Source organism: Apus apus, chromosome 5, assembly GCF_020740795.1.
Source record: "Apus apus isolate bApuApu2 chromosome 5, bApuApu2.pri.cur, whole genome shotgun sequence".
NCBI classification, from domain to species: Eukaryota; Metazoa; Chordata; class Aves; order Apodiformes; family Apodidae; genus Apus; species Apus apus.
In genome coordinates, this window is record NC_067286.1 from 20,477,295 (window position 1) to 20,497,388 (window position 20,094).

Here is a 20,094-nt window from a genome sequence, read left to right on the forward strand (position 1 = left end):
CCCGCACGACTTCCCGGCCGACTGCAGCGCCCGCGACGTAGACTCGCTCCGGTCCCTCAGCGGCGCCCCCGCCCATGCGGGGCTGCAATCAGTCGCCAGCGGGCTAGGGCGGTGGCAGCGGCAGCGGCAGCGGGTGGGCACGTCCGTCAGGCTGGGCGGGGCGGGGGCGGGCACCGGCCCTGCGCCCTCCCCCTGGCCTCCCTCCGCCCCACCGCCCCCGGCTTCAGGCTCCGTCGGGGCCCGGCTGCTGGAGGAGCTCCGAAGTTTGCGGAGCGGCCGGCGCCATGTGGCTGCTGTGGCTGCTGCTGGGCTCGGCGGGTGAGTGCGCGCGGTGGCGGCGTCCCAGGGCGCTGCCGGGGAGTGAGGAGGCGTGCCCAGCCGGCGGAGGAAGGCGCCTTGGCCTCCCTGCTTCACCCCAGTGGCTCGCTGCAGGCCAGGCCAGGCCGGGCCGGGGGCGCCGCCGGCCTTGTCTCCGCTCAGCTCCTCTCCCATCACCCTGGCCGGGCCGGGCGCGGGCCACTGCCTGCTGCGAGGATTGCTGGGTGGGCCGGGCTCACCCAGTGCAGTGCCTGGCGGGGATGCACACAGCGGGGTCGTGAGCGAGTCACTTTCCCCTCCCTCTCTTCAGGGCGTGCTCATGGTGGTCCCGGCGCACTCGACGGGGTGTGTAGGGGGCAGGCGTGAGGCGAGGCGCCCGGAGGGGTAAACACGGTCGGGACGGGCGGCCTCAGGGCCGAGCTGGGCGTCGAAGGCGCCGCCGGGCCGACAGGGCCGCGGCCCCGCTAGTGCACATCGGCTTGTGCCGATCCATGTCCCCGTCTTCCTTTCCAAGCCTTCCTCGGGCCGTTTCGCGTGCAGGTGGGCAGGCGAGCTGAGGTGGTGGGGCGGTGGCGGGCTCTGGCTGGCAGAGCGCTGGAGTCCAGGCACCCAAGTGGAGCGCTCGGGTCCTGCCTGGCTTCGCTTGGAGCATTGAAGGGGGCTTTCCTGCTTTTTATTAATATTCTTTGTAGGAACACTTCTTCCCCCCACGGTTGGCAAATGTCTGTCAAAGTCGGCGAGTTCATGATGTTTTATGCAGCTTTGCTGCAGGTGTGAATTATTTCGGCACCATGATCTTAGAAGGGCACTTTTCCAGACAATAAAAGTACCCTGGCTTCATGCTTCTGTATCATTTACTGAATTGTTCCTTGGGTATGAAGTGATGAGACACAGTGGATAAATCTCAGATTATCAACTTCAGTTTATTTGTTATCACAAAGAACTGGTAAGTTTCACAGCTTCCATGGTAAAAGTTTGTTTCAAGATTGATGTAGATGTGTAGGAAAGAGGAGAAGAATTAACAGGACTTGCACTGTTTTGAAATTGCATAATTACATACTTCAGCTGCAACATTCATAAGTCTTGAGTAGGTTTGGGTATCTTTGCAAAACTTTCAGCAGTTGTTTTTTTTTTTTTCAAACTTCAGGCAAAGTTCAGTTTTGTTTATCTAGATTCTGTTGCCTTCTTCCTTACTAATTTCCATTTTACTATTGTAATGTTGCCAAAATTCTACCCAGCTATTCATAGCAAGGTACGTGTTTCCATGTGTTTGCTTGCTATACCATTCATAGATTAACATGGAGGGTTCCATGCTACACGATACTGATCTTTACATACGAACATTCCCAGCCTCCCACACCCCATGCTTCTGCTCCACCTTGGCCTAGGGGCAATAACCAAGAAGACCTTTTTCTCATGTGGAAGTTAATACTTTAAGTTTTTGACTGCAAACTGCCATTCTTTCGCAACAGTTACCCTGCAGTTATTTAACCAGAGGCCCTGGCTTACTTTGGGGCAGATTCAAAGAACTTTCTAAAACATTTTTTTTAGTGTGGTCTGAGTTTCTTTTGAAGAGTAAAGTATGGAGTCTTTGGGGATTTATTTTTTAAATGTTGCTTCCTCTGTGTATTTTGGCACCCCTGCAAGCCACAGGGAGAGTTAGTTAGTCTCTGCCTGGCCTTCACTCTGTTTTGAATTTTAGTTCCAATAACTCCTGAAAATATTTATTTTCCTACTGGGTCTGTCTGTGGGTATGTATGGGAAACTTTGAAACGGTAGGGATCAATTTCAGTTTACAGAAAATAAGCACTGTAGTTTCTCTGTCTAAACAGTTGTTCTGTTAGCTTGCAGAAGTAACTGTAGACTGGGATTGTGTCAGTGAAAATTTGCAAGGCAGATGTTAATCTTTCATTTGCATCTTTATTCTTAATATTATGGTTTGAAAGCAGGGATTGGGAGAATGAAGCACCTCCCATGGTAGGAGAACAGGTTTGTGACCGTCTATAGGACCTGATGGGGTCCATCCACAGGTCCTGAGGGAGCTAGTGGACTCAGTTACTAAGCCTCTGCCCATCATATTTGAGAGGTCATGATGGTCTGGTGAGGTTCCCTGATTGGAAAAAAAGGTCACATAACCCCTCTATTTTAAAAAGGGAAAAAAGAAAGACCGACAGAACTACAGGACAGTCAGTCTCACCTTTGTGCCCAGCAAGATCATGGAGCAGATCCTCCTGGAAAACCTGCTAAGGCATATGGAAAATCAGGAAGTGATTGTTCACAGCCAAGGTGGCTTCACTGAGGGCAAATCATGCCTGACCAGTTTGTTGGGGCTACAGGGAAGGTGGATAATGGAGGAGCAACTGATGTCATTTACCTGGATTTGTGCAAGGCATTGGATTGGACAGATGGAGCACTTGGTGAATAAGTAATTGGCTAGATGGCCAAACCCAGAGAGTTGTGGTCAATGGTTCAGTGTCCAAGTGGAAGCAAGTGAGGAGTGATGTTCCTCAGGAGTCAGTATTGGGACCAGTGCTGTTCAACATCTTTGTTGGAGACATGGACAGTGGGGTTGAGTGTATCGTCAGCAAGTATGCTGACAATACCAAGTTGTGGGGACTAGTCGACACCCTAGAGGGAAGGGATGCCATCCAGAGGGACCTTGACAGGCTGGAGAGGTGGGCCAATGCCAGCCTCATGAAGTTGAACAAGACCAAGTGCAGGGTCCTGCAGCTGGGTTGGCACAACCCCAGGCACAAATACAAGCTGGGGTGAGAATGGATAGAGACCAGCCCTGAGGAGAAGGACTTGGGGGTGGTAGTAGATGAGAAGCTTGAAGTGAGCTGCCAGTGTGTGCTCACAGCCCAGAGGGCCAACCACATCCTGGGCTGCATCAAAAGAAGTGTCGCCAGCAGGGCCAGGGAGGTGATTCTGCCCCTCTGCTCTGCTCTGGTGAGACTGTATCTGGTGTACTGTGTATAGCTCTGGAGCCCTCAGCAGAGGAAAGACATGGAGCTGTTAGAGTCTAGAGAATGGCCATGAGTATGATCAAAGGGCTGGAGCACCTCTGCCAGAGTTGGAACTATTCAGCCTGGAGAAAAGAAAGCTCTGGGGAGACCTTATAGCAGCCTTCCAGTACGTGAAGGGGGCCTACAGGAAAGCTGGGGAGGGGCTTTTCACCAGAGAGGGCAGTGATAGGCAAGGGGTAATGGTTTTAAACTGAAAGAGGGTAGGTGTAGGTTAGACATCAGGAAGAAATTCTTCACCATGAGTCTAGTAAGGCACTGTAATATGTTGCCCAGGGAGGCTGTTGAAGCTCCCTCCCTGGAGGTTATTAAGGCCAGGTTGGATGAGGCCTTGTGCAGCCTGGTCTAGTGTGAGGTGTCCCTGCTCAAAGCAGGGAGGTTGGAACCTGATAATCTTTAAGGTCCCTTCCAACCTTAACCTTTCTTTGATTCTATGAACTTGTTCCACAGTTTTTATAAATAGAAGCTGAGCTACATACACACAGTTTGAGTTTATGGAAGGATTGTTTCAGAGAAATCCAAGTCTATTGTAGTTGAATAAACCAATAAATTGTAAATAGTGCATAAAAGAAAAATGAACCGCCTGTAATCCTGACTACCACTGTGCTGTATCTTCAAGACAATTTTTTATTTAAAGAAACCTAAATCTACTAAATGTATTTTGAACATAGATGAATGTAACCTTTATACCATCCATTAAGGAGAGAAATGACGGCAGGAGTCACAAATACTTAGCTAAATGAGCTGCTTTTAAAAGTTATGGTTACAAAGTAAGCAGAAAAGAAAGATTATTTTTTTCTAACAACTACAAATTGTTTCAGCTTAGGTCTTAAAAATGTAAGTCTTCAACTGACTGGAGTCAGAATGCAGTACACAGCTGGAATTTCTGAGCATGGTCCCCAAGATGTCAGTTCAGTGTAAGGACCCGTATATTTGTAAGTCAAATATTCAGTACAGATATTATACCTCTTAAAATATACTCAACTTGCTCTGTATTAGGGGAGGCTTTTGTGTCTTGCTCCCTCCAGTCTTTTGGTCTCATACTGTTGGAACTGGGATTGTCTTTTCCACAGACAGCATAAACATGCAGGGCCACACGTATACTTTCATTGTATTTTGCAACTGTATCTTAAAAGCCTGGAAAAAATCAGAACATCCTGAAAATCAAGCAGGGTAGGAGCTACTTGAACAGTAATGTTACTACATCAGTCTGCATTGTGTAATGTCTGCTAGCATAAAACTTCCACATGCTAACGAGGGAATGCCTAGTATTTCCTTACATGGGTCATAATTTGTCCTGACATTCAGAGGTACTGCTTTTAGTAGAATTTGCTGAAAACTTCTTTGTACTGCATGGGAAAAGCATTGTGGAATACCTGTGTGCCCTGCTGCTGTGTGAGTAGGGAAGGCAAGAAAACTTCTCTGAACTTGAAGACTCATGTCTGTCCTGCATATATAGTACATCTGTTTTGTATTTTTTATGCAGTCCTCTTAAGAGCTCTTAACTGTGTCTAATGCTCCATAACCAGTGTTTCTCAGTGCACAAGCTAGCTGTAGGCTTGTATAGCACATCAGTGTGTTAGTGATGGACAAGGATTCCTGTAGTAGCTTTGGCAAGTCAGGAAACTTCCCACTTGGCAAAGTTGGTGATACACAACAAGCGCTGGATAGTTGCTGAAGATGTAAATCTGTCAGCGGTCATGATGAGAGCAGCTGAGAAGTCCTAACTGTAGTGCAAAGCTCCACATCCATCCTGGGTAGAATGTCTGGGATTTTTTGCAGGAATCAGTGTACACAAGTGGCTTCTCTCAGATCAGTTTTGCATTATCAGGTGTTTGAGCCTATTAGTACGTTTTTGAATCAGGGACTGAAGTAGGCAGATGATGATTTTGTGGACCTCATGTAAACTTCAGGGACTTTGAATAGTGTCAGGGAAAGGGATGTGTCCTTGACTAGACTTCTGTAGGCTCCTTGCTGGAGCAAGCCTGAAAAATACATAGTGTGACATCTGCTGTGAGCAGTACACTCTATTTCAGTATCTTACCCATTCTAGAAGCTAATGATGAGTTTTATGAATTGCTAGGAAGCCTTGTAGGCTGTCACTGTTCAGTTGCCCTGCTTGATGCAAACTGAAGCTGTCATGTCCTACTTTTGGTAGAAGGCATTCTGTGATAAATACATACTCTGGCATTTTCATGGCTTGAACTTGAAAGCAGTTTCATTGCCAGTGGGTAGGTTTTGAAGATCATGAGGAAGAAAGATCTTAGGTCTCAATAGTTGTTCTTGGTTTTGAGTATTTTTGTCTTTCAAAGTATTAATGCAAAACTCTTCTGCTCTGGCATGATCTTAGGATATGAACAAGGATATGGGGAAACACTGCCATCAAGGATGAGGAAAAGGCTGAGGTACTTAATGCTTTCTTTGCTTCAGTCTTTAATAGTCAGACCAGTTAGTTATCCTCAGGGTATTCAGACTCCTGAGCTGGAAGACAGGGAGCAGAATAAAGCCATTATAATTGGGGGAGAGGGGAGAAGCAGTTAATGACTTACTACTCACAAGTCTGTGGTATCAGATGGGATCGACCCAAGAATACTGAGGGAGCTGGCAGGGGAGCTTGTCAAGCCACTATCCATCATCTGTCAGCAGTCTTGGTTAGTTGGGGATGTCCCAGTTGATTGGCGGCTTACCAATGTGACGTCCAGAAGGAGTATCCAGGCAACTACAGACCTGTTAGTCTGACCTCAGTACTGGGGAAGGTTATGGAGGGTGCTCCTTTAATTTAAAAAACAAATCAGGATCCCTACTAAAGATAAAAGACTGATACAAAATACAGCACTAAAAATGAAAAGTCTTATTTTGGGCTCTGTTGAAACAATTCAACCATATTCAACTTATACACTTCCCAGGCTTTGATAAATTAAGCCTTACAGACTGCCTGAAAGATACTAAGTACACTTTAAAACTGAAGCCTCCTGACTAAAAAAACGCAGTAGCAGGACCTCCCCACATCTGCTATGAATTCATGAGCTCCTAATCTTAAATCATCTCACGCAGTGGGTTAAAAGCTCCTTATGGTACAGAGTTCATTTTAGCTGAGTTTCATGACCACATCACCTTCCACTCATTACCTCAGCTCTCTGTTCACTGTGACAGGTCATTGTGACACAGTAATTTACATGACCATTTTTTTATACACAAAAAGTTGCTTTGCTGGATGTGTTTTAGTTATGATCAAGTTCATAGCTGTCCAGGCCATGGGAGGAAGAAGGTTTAAGGATCAGAAGAGAAGGTTCTCACCAGCTACTCTTCTACAAATTGCTTCCATTTTGATTTTGCTCACCTGCTCTTTTGATTATCCACCCACATGATTCCCCAGTCCTTCAACACGTTTCTCACATTAACAAGAACTACTTAGCGTTTCTCTCAAGCTTTCAAAGCAGACGTATTTCTAAAAGCTGCAGCAAAATTAATATCTTATGGATAAGCTCCTTTTCAATCAAGATGTGGATATCTCTGCAAGCAGCTGAGAACAAGAACAAGCATAGAGACTGCTGCTTCCATTTAGAAATCTCAATACCTCAATATTTAGCATGTGCAAACTAAACTACAAACATACACAAAAAACAATTGGCATTATATCATCTTCTCCTGTAAAAGGACTTTCCTGGCCTGATAGCTAACACTGCATGCAACATAAGGCTGGCCTAAAACTGCCTTTGAATCTGACAGTTTTCTTAGCACAGGAGTCTGCATTAGAAAAACCCACACTCAAAACACATGATCAAGTTACTGCAGTTTAACAGGTTTCTACATGTCAAATAAGCAAATATCTGGATACACACTCAGTCCACAGCAAATGCAAATCTCTATTGATCATGTAAGTTAGAAGTTTCATTATCAGAGATACAAATTTAGTTAAATGTTTTCTGAAGGGGTATTTCCCAGGTTTTTTTTTGTTTTTACTAAGCTATTTTTTAAAATTGTCATCTTTGTTGTTGGTTTTGGTTTTTTTAAATACATATGAGCTTCCTCTCAATAATTCTTTGCTAGTCAGTTAGTTTATGATAAACTAATAATACTAATGCCTGACTATACAATTACCTCCAGGCATGATCTACTTACATTTCAGGCAAAGAGCAGCCTGTCATTCCATTTTTCTTTTTAGAGATACCTTAAAAGTCATCATTAAAATTGGTTTCACTTGAAATATTCCATTCTGCATCTTTGCATAGACTCATTAAGACTGGAAACTATCTCTAAGATCAGTAAGGCGAACCCTCAACCCACCAGCACCACACCCACCAAACTGTTATCTTCCCCAGTACCAAGGTGTGACACTTGCTGTGCATCTCTGGTGTTAGGATGTTACCTTTCATCTGCTTAGATATACTGTTGTTCCAGACAGCTCCTGGGTAACATGATGGGGGACATTCCAGGTTTGGGGTTCTGTTATTGAAGATTTTAGGAAGAAACAAGTTACATCAGATGAGGTAGCCTATGTTGGTCTATTTTTAAACAGCTAGGTTTGTTGGAGGAAAAGTTCAGTTTTTTTAAGTAACGTTTTCTGGCAGGGCTTACATACCTGTTTTTTGATAAAATGCAGTAATGTTAGTGTAGCAAGTATGTTGTGGTTCCATTAAACATTAAGGTGTGAATTCTGGCTGCTTTGTGCTCAGATTCCTTCATTCCTTGGAATCTTCTCTTGTTTTAAATATTTTGCACAAATGTATCACTTCAGTTGTTAACGAGTCAGATGATGCTTATTAGCTCCAGACAGAAAGCAGTTGCCAGCCATAACTGTGTCAGCTGAAGACTTGTACCCTGCTGGGCAAAGCTGTTCGGGATCTAGTTATGATTGTATTACTGATCAGCAGTGTGTCTTGGACCAAGATCTATTTCTTTCCTCAGTGTACTGACTTTCCTTTTACCTGTTTAATCTTTTTTTGAAACCAATTATCTTTTTTCTGATCCCTTTAATGCTATTTTACTGGTACTCTAATTTTAGTCAAGAGCCATATGTTACAAATAACAGATAATCTTGCTGCAGTTCAAAATAGCTCTTTTGCCTTGAAGAAATGTTCAGTCTTGCTGGTAGGGGTTGGATGCAACATAAGTAGATTTGTCTTGACACAATGAATTTCTGTCAAGTATGCCTATTATTCCTTTCCATTCTTCTTGCTGTTGTTACAGTAAAGCCATTAAGATTCTTCAAACAGGACTTTTAGGTTTAGAAAAATGCAAAACATGATACAGACACCCAGATTAATATAATTATGAAAATCCATGTATTGGCAAGTTGCACTTGCCCCCAGCCCTGCCCAAGCTTTTGCAAAGCAGGGCAGGAGTTGGCAACTTATAGTGCTGTTGCTTGTCCAGGTTGCTATTCACAGGTAACCTGTTGGGCAGTGCTGTATTGAACCTGCTAGCTGGTGACTGCTGCACAGGGACTGTGGTCGTTGCCCACACATGGCTACAGAATATTATGGGTACAGTGGGAAACATAGTGGCAAAGGATGAGGAAAAGACTGAGATACTTAATGCCTTCTTTCTCTCATTCTTTACTAGCAGAACCAGCTGGTCTCTGGATACCCAGCCCCCTGAGCTGGAAGATAGGAAGCAGAATGGAGCCCCTGTCATCTAAGGGGAAATGTTTACTGACCTGCTACACGAGTTAAACACACACAGGTCTATGGGGATCCACTCGAGAGTACTGAGGGAGCTAGCAAAGGAGCTCGCCAAGCCACTTTCCATCACCTGTTAGCAGTCTTGGCCAGCCAGGGAGGTTCCAGGTCACTGGGGATTGGCGTATGCGATGCCCACCAACAAGAGGGACCAGAAGGACAATCCAGGGAACTGCAGTTCTGTGGAAGTTTATGGAGTGGTTCATACTGAGTACTGTCACACAGCATGTGCAGGACAATCAGGGGATCAGTCCCAGCCAGCATGGCTTCATGAAAGACAGGTCCTGCTTGACCAATGTGATCTCTTTCTATGACCAGGTGACCTGCCTGTGGGTGAGAGGAAGAGGAAAAGTAGATGTTGTCTCCCTGGACTTTACTAAAGCCTTTGGCACTGTCTCCCACAACATTCTCCTAGAGAAGCTGGTGGCACATGACCTAGACAGGTGTGGTCTTTGCTGGGTAAAAAAACTGGCTGGACAATCAAGCCCAAAGAGTTCTGGTGGGTGGTCATGAGTGGCATTCCTCAAAGCTCAGTTCTGGGGCTAGTCTTGTTCAGTATAATTATCAGTGATCTGAATGAGGAGCTTGAGTACACCCTCATTAAGTTTGCAGATGACACCAAATTGGGCGGGAGTGTTGATCTGCTCGAGGGTAGAAAGACTCTGTAAGGGACCTGGACAGGCTGGATCAATGGGCTGATGCCAACTGCATGAGGTTTAACAAGGCCAAGTGTTGGGTCCTGCACTTGGGTCACAACAACCCTATGCAATGCTACAAGCTTGAGGAAGAGTGATTGGAAAGTTGCCTGGCAGAAAAGGACCTGGGCTGCTGATTGACAGCTGTCTGAACATGAACTAGCAGTGTGCCCAGGTGGCCAAGAAGGCCAACGGCATCCTGGCCTGCTTCAGAAATAGTGTGGCCAACAGGAATAGGGAGGTGATTCTTCCCTTGTAGTCAGCATTGGTGAGGCCGGTGTGTTCAGTTTTTGGGCCACTCACTACAACAAGGACATTGAGTTGCTGGAGCATGACCAGAGAAGGGTAACAAAGCTGTTGAAGGGTCTAGAGCACAAGTTTTATAAGGAGTGGCTGAGGGAACTCGAATTGTTTACTTTGGAGAGAAGGAGGCTGAGGAAATACCTTATCCCTGTCTACAACTATCTGGGAGGAGGTTGTAGTAAGGTGGGTTTTGGTCTCTTCTCCTAAGTAACTAGTGATAGGATGAGAGGAAATGGCCTCGAGTTGCACCAGGGAAAGTTTAGATCGGATAGTAGGAAAAATTTCTTCACTCAAAGGGTTGTCAGACCTGGAACAGGCTGCCTGTGGAAGTTGTTGAGTCTCCATCCAGTGAGGTATTTAAGGTGTGTAGATGTGATGTGCAGGGACATGGTTTAGTGGTGGACTTGATCTTAAAGGTCTTTTCCAACCAAAAATTACTCTATTATTCTATATATGTGTTTTAATAGTGTGCTGCTCCGTCCGTCTCTTGAGATTGCATAGTTCCCTAGCTGCATAAGCAACTTGTGCTTGACAAGAGACTGGTTAGCAAGCTAGAGGAGTTATTTGGCCTTCACTACTGCGGTCTGTTTCATATGGAGGTCCAAAGTTTTGTCAATTTATTTGTTCATGAAAAACTGATGTGCTTGGCAGGATAAGCAAAGTAGAGCTACTTTGCATATTTAACAACACTAGGATCTGTTCTTGCATATTTTGTATCAGTCTGTCTGACAGTACCTACATTCACAAAATATTTAGCTGTTTGTGTTGTGTACTAGATAAATGTTAACTGTGCTTAGGAAATGATCTCTGAGCAACTGAGTTTGCTCACTTGTAAAACTGTATCCAGAGCCTATGGAGACCAAGTTGCAAGCAGTCTACTCTAACCAAATGTGACCTTCCAAACTCAGCTACAGTAGACGCTCCACATTGCCCTAACTTGAGTCTTAACACAGCACAGCTAAGCAATGGATAAGGGGAAGGACAGGTAGAAGCAGAGCAAGTCCAGCACCCTAATATCATCCTATGCATGTTTCCTTTATCAGTCATTCCATATTCCACTTAATGTAAGATCCAAATCAAGAAAGTGATCACTTACAGATACAGAATCACTGTCCGAACTGACTCTAGTTGGTATTGGAGCCTCCTTATATATAGTCAAATTGGAACCTGAAGTGCATGTATTTTGTCTTGAGGAGTATGACTGTCTACTGGAAGAGTTTGGACCTCTGGTGCTGATCTTGAATGGGTGATCTTGGGGATGGGGGACTAAATCTTTGATGATATGAACAACAATAAGAAACACATCTTATCAAGGACTTGTCATCATGTAGAATGGGCTACAGCTTTGCTTGTTCTAGTAACTGAAAGACAGTACAGATGCTGATACCAAGATCTGCTCAGGCTGGCAGAATGCAAACTGCTTGCAAAATCATGGAGTCTGGAAGAACTGTACTTCTCAATCAGTTTTAAAAGACTAAGTCATTAAACTAATTAGACATAATTCAAAACTGGGTAACAAGCTGCAACAGTGTGTTTGTGGTGATTGCTATCTATTAAAGGTCAAAAAAGGCTTTTTTTTCTTTTTCAAGACAGACTTTTCAAAGGTGGAAGGACAGTGGAGAGAGACAAAAAAAAATCAGTGTGGCTGATATTATTAATATCTCTTAAAGTGCTGGGTGAATTTCCAACACATGTTTGTGAGCAAAATAAAAGTCTGTATGGAGTTACAGGTAGAATTGTAAAAAAAGACAAAATAAAGAACAACCATTATGAACTTTTAATTTAACAGGTTGTTCACCTTACCATGTAACTGGGTTTCTGCATGTTGAACTTGCCTTTCATTATATCCTTTTGTTTATTTATTTATTTATATTTCTCTGGGAGTTCTGATTGACATTCACTTTAGGATTTTTTGTTTGCTAGCCCTTCCTTAAAAGGTGAGATCTGCCTCCACTTGTTAGGCATTTTACTGGCTTTGTATATTAGCAAGCGTGAAGGTAAGAGAAAAGTAAAGCCCCTGTAGTATTTAATCTTATGAGCTCTAAAACATACCAAAAACATTTGTTCTTTTACAGTCAGGTGGAGAGCTTCATCCTGGGTCTACAAGCAGTATGTGAGTTTCAGGAAACAATTCTTTTTTGCCCCTCTGAAAAAGAAGTCACCGTGTGCAATGAAGAAATCAGGAGTGTAGGAGTGTACTTCTGACCAAAGATCAAAGTGGTCTGACTACAACATTAGTACAGTACCTGGAAGATAAAAAAGATGTAATAGTAGAGTTCCTAAGAGTTTTTAATAATTAGCAGTACCAGTTGTCCCCTAAATATCTTCTGTTAGGAGTGTCAGCTTCTAAATTGCAGCTTCAAGGTAGAGTGATGTTGTCAGCTTCTTTTTTTTTTTTTATTGAGGTTGTTGACTGCATCACACTATTTTGAAATGTTTCTTCATTGCAATCTTTCTCTTCCAAAACAGAGTCTGGAGTAGTTTAATGGACCGTATTTCATACTTGAATTATGTCCACTAAGGATAAGAGCACAATAGCCATTTTTCTTCCTTCTTTCTGTTTTCATAAAAATGTAGAAACAAAATGTTTTACAGTGTAACTTCCTATTTGCACTACAGCTTAAAGTGATTTTCTTTTTGAAATGTGTGTCCTTTTCAACAGCTGAATTGTTAGTAGACATTGCATGGAGAGCTGTAGAGTTCCTGCATGTAGGCTCGTTTGAGGTAATATATACAAGTGTTCGACTCTTAATTTTAGCAAGAGAGTTCACAAAAAAAGTAGCAGATACTTGACAACATTTGTTTGCACAGCTGTACTTTTTAATCAGTCTCACTTTTTTAACATGGTACAGAAAGCTTTTGCCATTCTCATACAAAACTATGCATATTAGTTACAACAGAAATGCCCAGTGTCTCTTCCTGCAGCAGTTTTGATAACTTTCAGGCTTTCAAAGTTAAAGACTGTCTGCTTATTAATGACTTCTGCATAAGTTGGACTTTGGTGTCTAATCAGATTGGGTATCTTTAAAATTTCTAATGGGATTCTTGAAAATCTGCCAAGGGACTGTATAAATTTTCTGATTAATTGTTTTAATGGAGCTCTGCCTTGCTGTTTGGTTAACAGTCTTCAGGGTAGCCTCAGACTGCTTACTCTTTGATTTCTTTGTGTTATCTGTAGATAAATGCCACCGTTTTACTCGGGTCTGACAACAATGCTCTTGATCCACTCCCTTTCCCACTCAGATAGGGAAGGAGAGAGACAAAAAGAGAGAGACTTGGCTGGATTGAAAACTAAACTACACAGCTTTAATTAAACACTAATGATAAAAGAAAAAATATAAAATTATATACAAATATGTTCAGGTATGTGCAAAAGCCTCTCGCCTCCCCCCACGCCCAGCAACTCCCACAGCACTCTCCTTAGCTGCAAAAAATCTGAAAAATCCTGGACTGCTGCTGGAGAAAGCAGAGAGTTATGAGGGTCAGGAGAGCTTGAGCCTAAGGGTCGATGGTGATGGATGTATGGATTCCTCCCCAGATGCCAGCCATGTACTGAAGAGAAGAAGAAGCAGGAAGGAAGTTGTCTTCTGTGATCTCTGACCTTCCTCTGAGCTTACGTAGATATATGGAATGGAATATCTCTGGCCAGTTTTCCTGTCTGTCTAACTCAGCCTCCTACAGAGGGGTCATAGATCTCCGTGTAGTGTCTGAGCCAGCAGAGTAAAGGTGAGACCTTGAAGACCCAGGAGTTCAAAAAACATTCCTCTCTTATCAGCCTTAGTTAGAACACACTAATGCTAGTTAAAAGAAAACTTACTGAAGGAAAAAAAAAAATCAGTAAAAGGAAAATTGGCTTAATCCTGACTCAGACCAGGACAATAAATGTCTACCTTGTTGGAGCTTAATGGCCAATTAGCTAAGTGAAATCTGAAAATATAAAAAGCAGTTCTGATCACTGGCAGGATACTCATGTTCTAACTAAGGTTGAATACAGAATTGCCTGCCTGCTGACTGCCACTGCGCCTTGTAAATAGTCTCATGGGGAACCTGTGATAAGCCTGTGAGGTAGGATTTAGCTACTTTTTCTCTGCAGTGTTGGTGCTTCATTTGTTTGCTCATCAACAGCTGCAAAATCAGGAAGCTCACTTTTGTGAACAGACTCCCATTTAAGAAGTATAAATGTAACTTCCTTTGGGCCTGTACCACAAAGACCTATGTAAGGTCCATCAGATCCTGGTAAGATGAAACCCATGTGACAGACTTCTAAAATACCAGGTGGTTATCTCTGTTTTGCATAGGAAATAGGTCTGATATGGAATATCTCAAAGGTGCAGTGACTTTTGGGAAATGGGGCGTTCTTTGCATCCTTGCAAGTCCTTGAAGGTGGGATGAGCTGGGTTTTTGTAAACATGAGCCTTTCAAGCTACTTAGTTTTAACTTCAGTTTGGAAGGACTGTGTTGGCCTGCTATTTTGGAAAATACGTAGTGTTGAAATGCTGCAGTAAATGTTTTGATTAGTTAATAATTTGAGTAAGCTCAACTGTCAGAATTAAACCCTAGATGTAAGCAGCTGTACCAAGAGCATGTTTCCAGGGTAAAGCCGTTTTGGGTACCTTGAAATATAGGATTCAGAATCTGTTCTTAAGCTTCCCAGGTTGTTCAGATCTCCTCTTCCCACAAATCATGACCCAGCATTAAAAAAAAGTAAGAGGTAGGTGTATGCTTGCAAGAGGAAAACAAAGATTGACACCAGTCCAGGGGTTCTTATTGAGCCAACATGAGTGTAAATAAGAGTGCAGTTTATTTCTTTATCTAAAATGCCTTGAATTTTCTAGGTCTAGGGGATCACTTATCTCTATAGAGTAACTGTGAACTGAGTCTAGTTGGTAGTTGAGCAGTCAGGCACTGGAGAAACATCTTGGCATCTTGGTGTTTATTTCGTGTTGGATGACATGTGGCTGCCAGTTTGTAAAGATGAGTATGTGCCTCCCTCAACTCTGGCAACTGCTATTGAGGGTGAAAGTTATACGAATGCGAGAGGCTCACACTTAAGCACGTGTAGACACTGTGGGGTTGTATGTTTGGTAAACTTGATGAAGAACTGGAAAGGGTCATGATAAGTAATACAATGTGCAGCAAATACTCTTGTCCTCCTGTATCTTTTTGATTTTTAATAGTACAAATAGATAATGGCTTCAGTGGAAAGCTCAGGTGTGAATTACAGTAGGAATAGACAGAGTTCTCTTTCCTGGATTACTTTTGTGCATTAGTGATAGGAAATGTGCCTCTGTGATATTACTGACAGCCCAGAGTGGCTGGCAAGAGTGTTCTGAATTGAAGATTGAACTCCTTGGCTTTTTACTGAGCTTCCAGTTGAATTTATTTGCATTTCCAAAAAAGTTAGCTGACTTGAAGACGTGCTATGTGCAAACGTATATGTATTGAAACAGTAGCGCTTGAAGACCTTCTTTGTCTCAGGTGCAAATTCTGCCACTGAATGTATGTTGTGGGTAACATTTTGAAGTGTTCTTTCCCTGGTTTCTATTTTGCCGCCTTTTACTCTGAACACAACCTTTTTCTCTCTTTCCCCCGTCCCCCCCCCGAAAACGTAGTAAGATGTGGTTGCTGAAGTTACTGAATTTTGTTCATGCAGCACTCACTGTGCCTCTCTGAAGTGGGAATGTTCTACATATGGGTAGAGTGAGACACAAATCAAGGCGATGTGTGATCATGTACAAATAGAACTAAGGTAATGGGGATGCTGCTTACCCACCTCAGTTTCTTCAGTTTCATAAATGCTGGCAAGTGCTTAGCTCCCCAAAGTGAGTGCCATCAATAATTTATTATCACTTAATTGATGGAGCTTATTTCTGATTGATTCAGTAAGTAGGATGCAAGAAAATGGTACATTTGCCGCATCACTTCCACTTCACTGCTTTTGCTGTTGTTCCATGTGAGCGTTGTGCACGTGCCTTTTCATTTTTCTTCCATGGATGCTTTTCCTTCGGGCCACAATAAAACTGGAGGAGTTTACTAAAAAAAGGGATAAACAGCATCAAATAGGGTCATAGATTTGTTTTTGCATCAGCAGAATGTCCAAGAAGGGCTGATCTGCAGACAGATTGAAGCTGGAGAGCTCAGCCCTGTATGTATGACACACTGTCACTGTGTGTCACTTCTGTTTCTCTTACTTTTTCAGATAGAGACTTCTGGACTGCTGTCTTTTCTTCCTCATGGTACTCAAAGTGCTTAAAGGTCTGCTGTTGTCTGTAAGCTTGGCTGAGAAGGCTGTTTCACTCGTCCCTATTTTATCCCTACTTTGAATCATGTGTGAGCTATTTCTGGTGGTTTTCCATCATAATGGGAATACATAGTTTTGGAGTGAATGACAGTTTTAGTTGTATTTTGCTTTCTGTGTGTGAAGAATGTACTTTAAATCATAACATCAGAGATGAGGATTTGGAAATACACAGATTCTCCTTCCACTGTTTCCTAACTGTAAAAGGACGAGTGCCTCCAGTCTCCCAAGGTGGAGTATGGCAGATCTCTTTTTTGGTAGCTGTTTGGGCAGTAGAGAGGGGAACTAAAAAATAAGATACCCTGGAAAATACGTGGTGCTTGTTTTCATTAGCATAGGGTAGACTGTTCTGTGTAAGATATGAACTAAAATACAAATGAGGAAGCAGTTCAGTATCATAGTCTTACATACCTAGAAATGGGAGGTGGGAAAGGACTATCTATGTAGTTTATCCCCTAGGACTAATGTAAGGATCTTTCATCCACTTTGGATGAGTGTCCAGAGGCAAGTAACTATAACAGGACTTTAATCATAGTATAATTCTGATCACTTATAGTTTGAGGCATTGTCTTTACCTTGCAGAATCTGAACTGTTTAAAACCTGCACAAGGTTTGGCCATGTGAAACATTCTCAAAAGCTGTCCTGAACAGTGCACAGTCTGTTGGAGCATGTCCTTCATCTGAATCTGATTTTCCAAGGAAGCATTAGAAGGGAATATGTTGTATTTTTTGTTTGGGTGGGGGATTTTCTGGGGATTTTCTGGTATAAATATACATAGTTTCCAAAAGGATTTGGTTCCATCTTGAACAGGTAGGAACAATTATTTTGCTACTATTTTTATACATTTTTGCGGCCACCTGTCCAGATTCTTCTTCTCTTTAAATTAAATTAGCTGGATGCGTTTCAGTGCATTAACTCTGTTTTAAACTACTATGAATATAGAGAGAATTGACAACCCAGTTCTCAGAAGTCTTTTGAGGCATGTTTGTTTTTTAAACTTTATTGAAATGATAGGGCTGGAGAGAACATCACTGTTGCAAAGCTGTTTTGTGGGATTCCCTAAAGACTACTTCATTCTTGTTTCAATTTCCAGTTTGTAAACTTCCTTTTAAAAGTGTTTTTTCAAAATGAAATTTCAAATGATGGAATTTCATTAAAACTGAAAGGAAATATTTTTAGCCAGCTGCACTTTGTTCTCTTCACAGTGTCACTCTTAAGTGTATTCAGAGGAAGAGGAGGAGTATAACTGGACAAAAAGATGCTCTTACATTGAGTGAATAATTTTCCATGGAGAAGTTGTTAAAAACTGAGAGTTTTAACTTGAATTTGTTGCAGCTATATTATCTTGAGCAGTAATGTATCTCCACAGTATGTTTCTAAATCTTCTTTAATGTCTCATGGAAAATGTTTTGTACACTTTTCTAGGTAGCAAATTGAGAAGGGGAAAATAGTAATTTTAAGATCTGAGTACAGTGGCTGACACCTTCACTTTCCGTAAACAAAATGCTTGATTCTGTGTTCCTCTTCTTCAGTGTGATTCTAACAGTTTCAGAGGAGCAACACCAATGTAAAACTGGTACAACAGAAGGAGGAATCAAGACTTGGGCTGTTCTATGGGGGAGGAGTAATTGGATTTTGATTTCCAGTGGCACACTTTTGTGCTCTGGTTGGGAGATATGTGGGGGAAAGGGAGATATATGGGGGAAAGGAAGATTATTCTGTCTATACATTTAAAATTTTACTGTGATTTTCATCATACCATGCAAATTGTTTTGTGCCAAATAAGTGTTTTATCACAAAGCATCTCTGTTGGTGTGTGCTTGTTGCTGACAAGGAAACACAAAGTATGGTGACATACCGTGAAAGTTGTGGTGTCACCTGTCTGTGGCAGTAACTGTGAATGACCTGCTGCATCTTGAGACTGATGAGAAGTGTCATCCTGGTATCCAGGCTTATTGTGTGAGTATTGTCTGGCCCTTTCTGGAACATGTTATTTATGGGGTTATCTGAAATACAGAAAAATTCTTAATGAACACTCAAATAATGACAGTAATGAGGCTGCAAAGTTATCTTGCCAGGAGCAGTCTCTGTTTGGAATGAACCTACCTGACTGCTGAAGGATACTCTTTACTGTTTGCAGTAGATTTTTAGAGGAAGTAAGAAATTAATTTTCCCCAGTGAGCTCATTTCTTTGGAATGGATGTCTGATTGTATCTTCTTTACAACCTCCAGCTAGATTGAAAGGACTTGTATTGCCATTACCACTCATTTCTTGTGCATTGCCCCCTCCTTCCCTTCGGAGTCAGCATATCATAGAATCATGGGATTGTTAAGATTGGAAGGAACGTTAAAGATCATCAGATTCCAGCCTCCCTGCTTTGAGCAGGCACGCCTCCCACTACAACAGGCTGCACAAGGCCTTGTGCAACCTGGCCTTTAACACCTCCAGGGAGGGGGCTTCCACAGCCTCCCTGGGCAGCCTGTTCCAATACCATACTACCCTCATGGTGAAGAATTTCTTCCTGATGTCTAACCTACATCTACCCTCTTTCAGTTTAAAACCATTACCCCTTGCCTATCACTGCCCTCTCTGGTGAATAACCCCTCCCCAGCTTTCCTGTAGGCCCCCTTCACGTACTGGAAGGCCGCTATAAGGTCTCCCCAAAGCCTTCTCATCTCCAGGCTGAATAGCCCTGACTCTCTCAGCAAGTCTTGATAGCAGAGGTGCTCCAGCCCTTTGATCATCTTCATGGCCTGTTACAGTTGAGATGCTGATCATATGAGTAATCTTAGTGACTTGTGTAAGTAGAAAAGAAGCCAGAACTTTCATTGTCATCTTAAGGATGGGATATTATATCATAGACATCTTCAAGTGTCCTTGTTGGAGTTCACACATGGAATGAACTTCTGATATTTGGTGATGGTAACACTTCAGTTAAATTTGTGCAGTAATCAGCCATAATGCAGTCAATACTTAGAATATTCCTTTTCAATTTATTTCTTTGGAAATCTGGAGAAATCACAGCCATAGTGCAAAGAGCTAGTGGATAATTTAGTTGCTGCTGGCTGAGACACATGATCTACTTTGTGTATGTAATACAGTAATGTGGTGTAGGACACTTCTAGCCTGTGTTGAGTTTGCCAAGAACAAAGAAGGTTGGTGTTAGGAGTCCTGAGAAGTTTTACCATTGCGTTATGTTTTCTGTATTTCAGTTTTCTCTGTATAGTTTCAAATAGTTCACAGAATATGGGTCAGTGTACATGGTCAAAAATAGTATTTTTGTCTTAACTTCTTGTTTCAGAAATATCCATATACATAACTTGTAGCAAAGCAAAGAATGCATAAACCTCTCCTTTCTATGTTCTAGACTATATTGTGTTTGTGGAATTTATATGCATAGGAAGTAAGGAAAATGGGAAAGACCTCTAGTAATTACATTCAGCCTTTTATGAATGATTAGAAATTTTAAATTAAAGAAGTTGTTTAAATTAAAGTTGAGCTTCACACCTTTTTCCCTTTAACAAGGGACTAACCTTTGAACAAAAAAGAATCCTTGTTGCTTAAGTAGAAAGCAAAGACAGTTGAAGTGCTTTCATTATAATGAAATACAGTTAATTTCTTCTGCAGCCACTCCAGTTACATGGCCATTAACTGTTAAACTATTAGTGAAGTATTGCTGAAGGAAGCTGCTCCTGATTGTTGGCTAGCCTTTTTCCTCTCTGCTAGTTGCCAGGGTCATAGGATTGTCTCATTTCACAAGAAGTAGTGTGAGAT

At 42.4% G+C, this 20,094-nt stretch overlaps 1 protein-coding gene across 4 annotated transcripts in view; it reads left to right on the plus strand.

The window, feature by feature from the left end:
• The first annotated feature begins 227 nt into the window (after positions 1 to 227).
• LDLRAD3 (low density lipoprotein receptor class A domain containing 3) overlaps positions 228 to 20,094 on the plus strand; it is a 117,346-nt gene continuing 97,479 nt past the window's right edge. For all 4 annotated transcript variants that reach the window (XM_051621511.1, XM_051621512.1, XM_051621513.1 and 1 more), the window contains exon 1: positions 228 to 318. In XM_051621511.1, the coding sequence (XP_051477471.1) occupies positions 285 to 318 (34 nt within the window). In that variant the 5' untranslated portion in view covers positions 228 to 284. The remainder of the gene's footprint in view (positions 319 to 20,094) is intronic.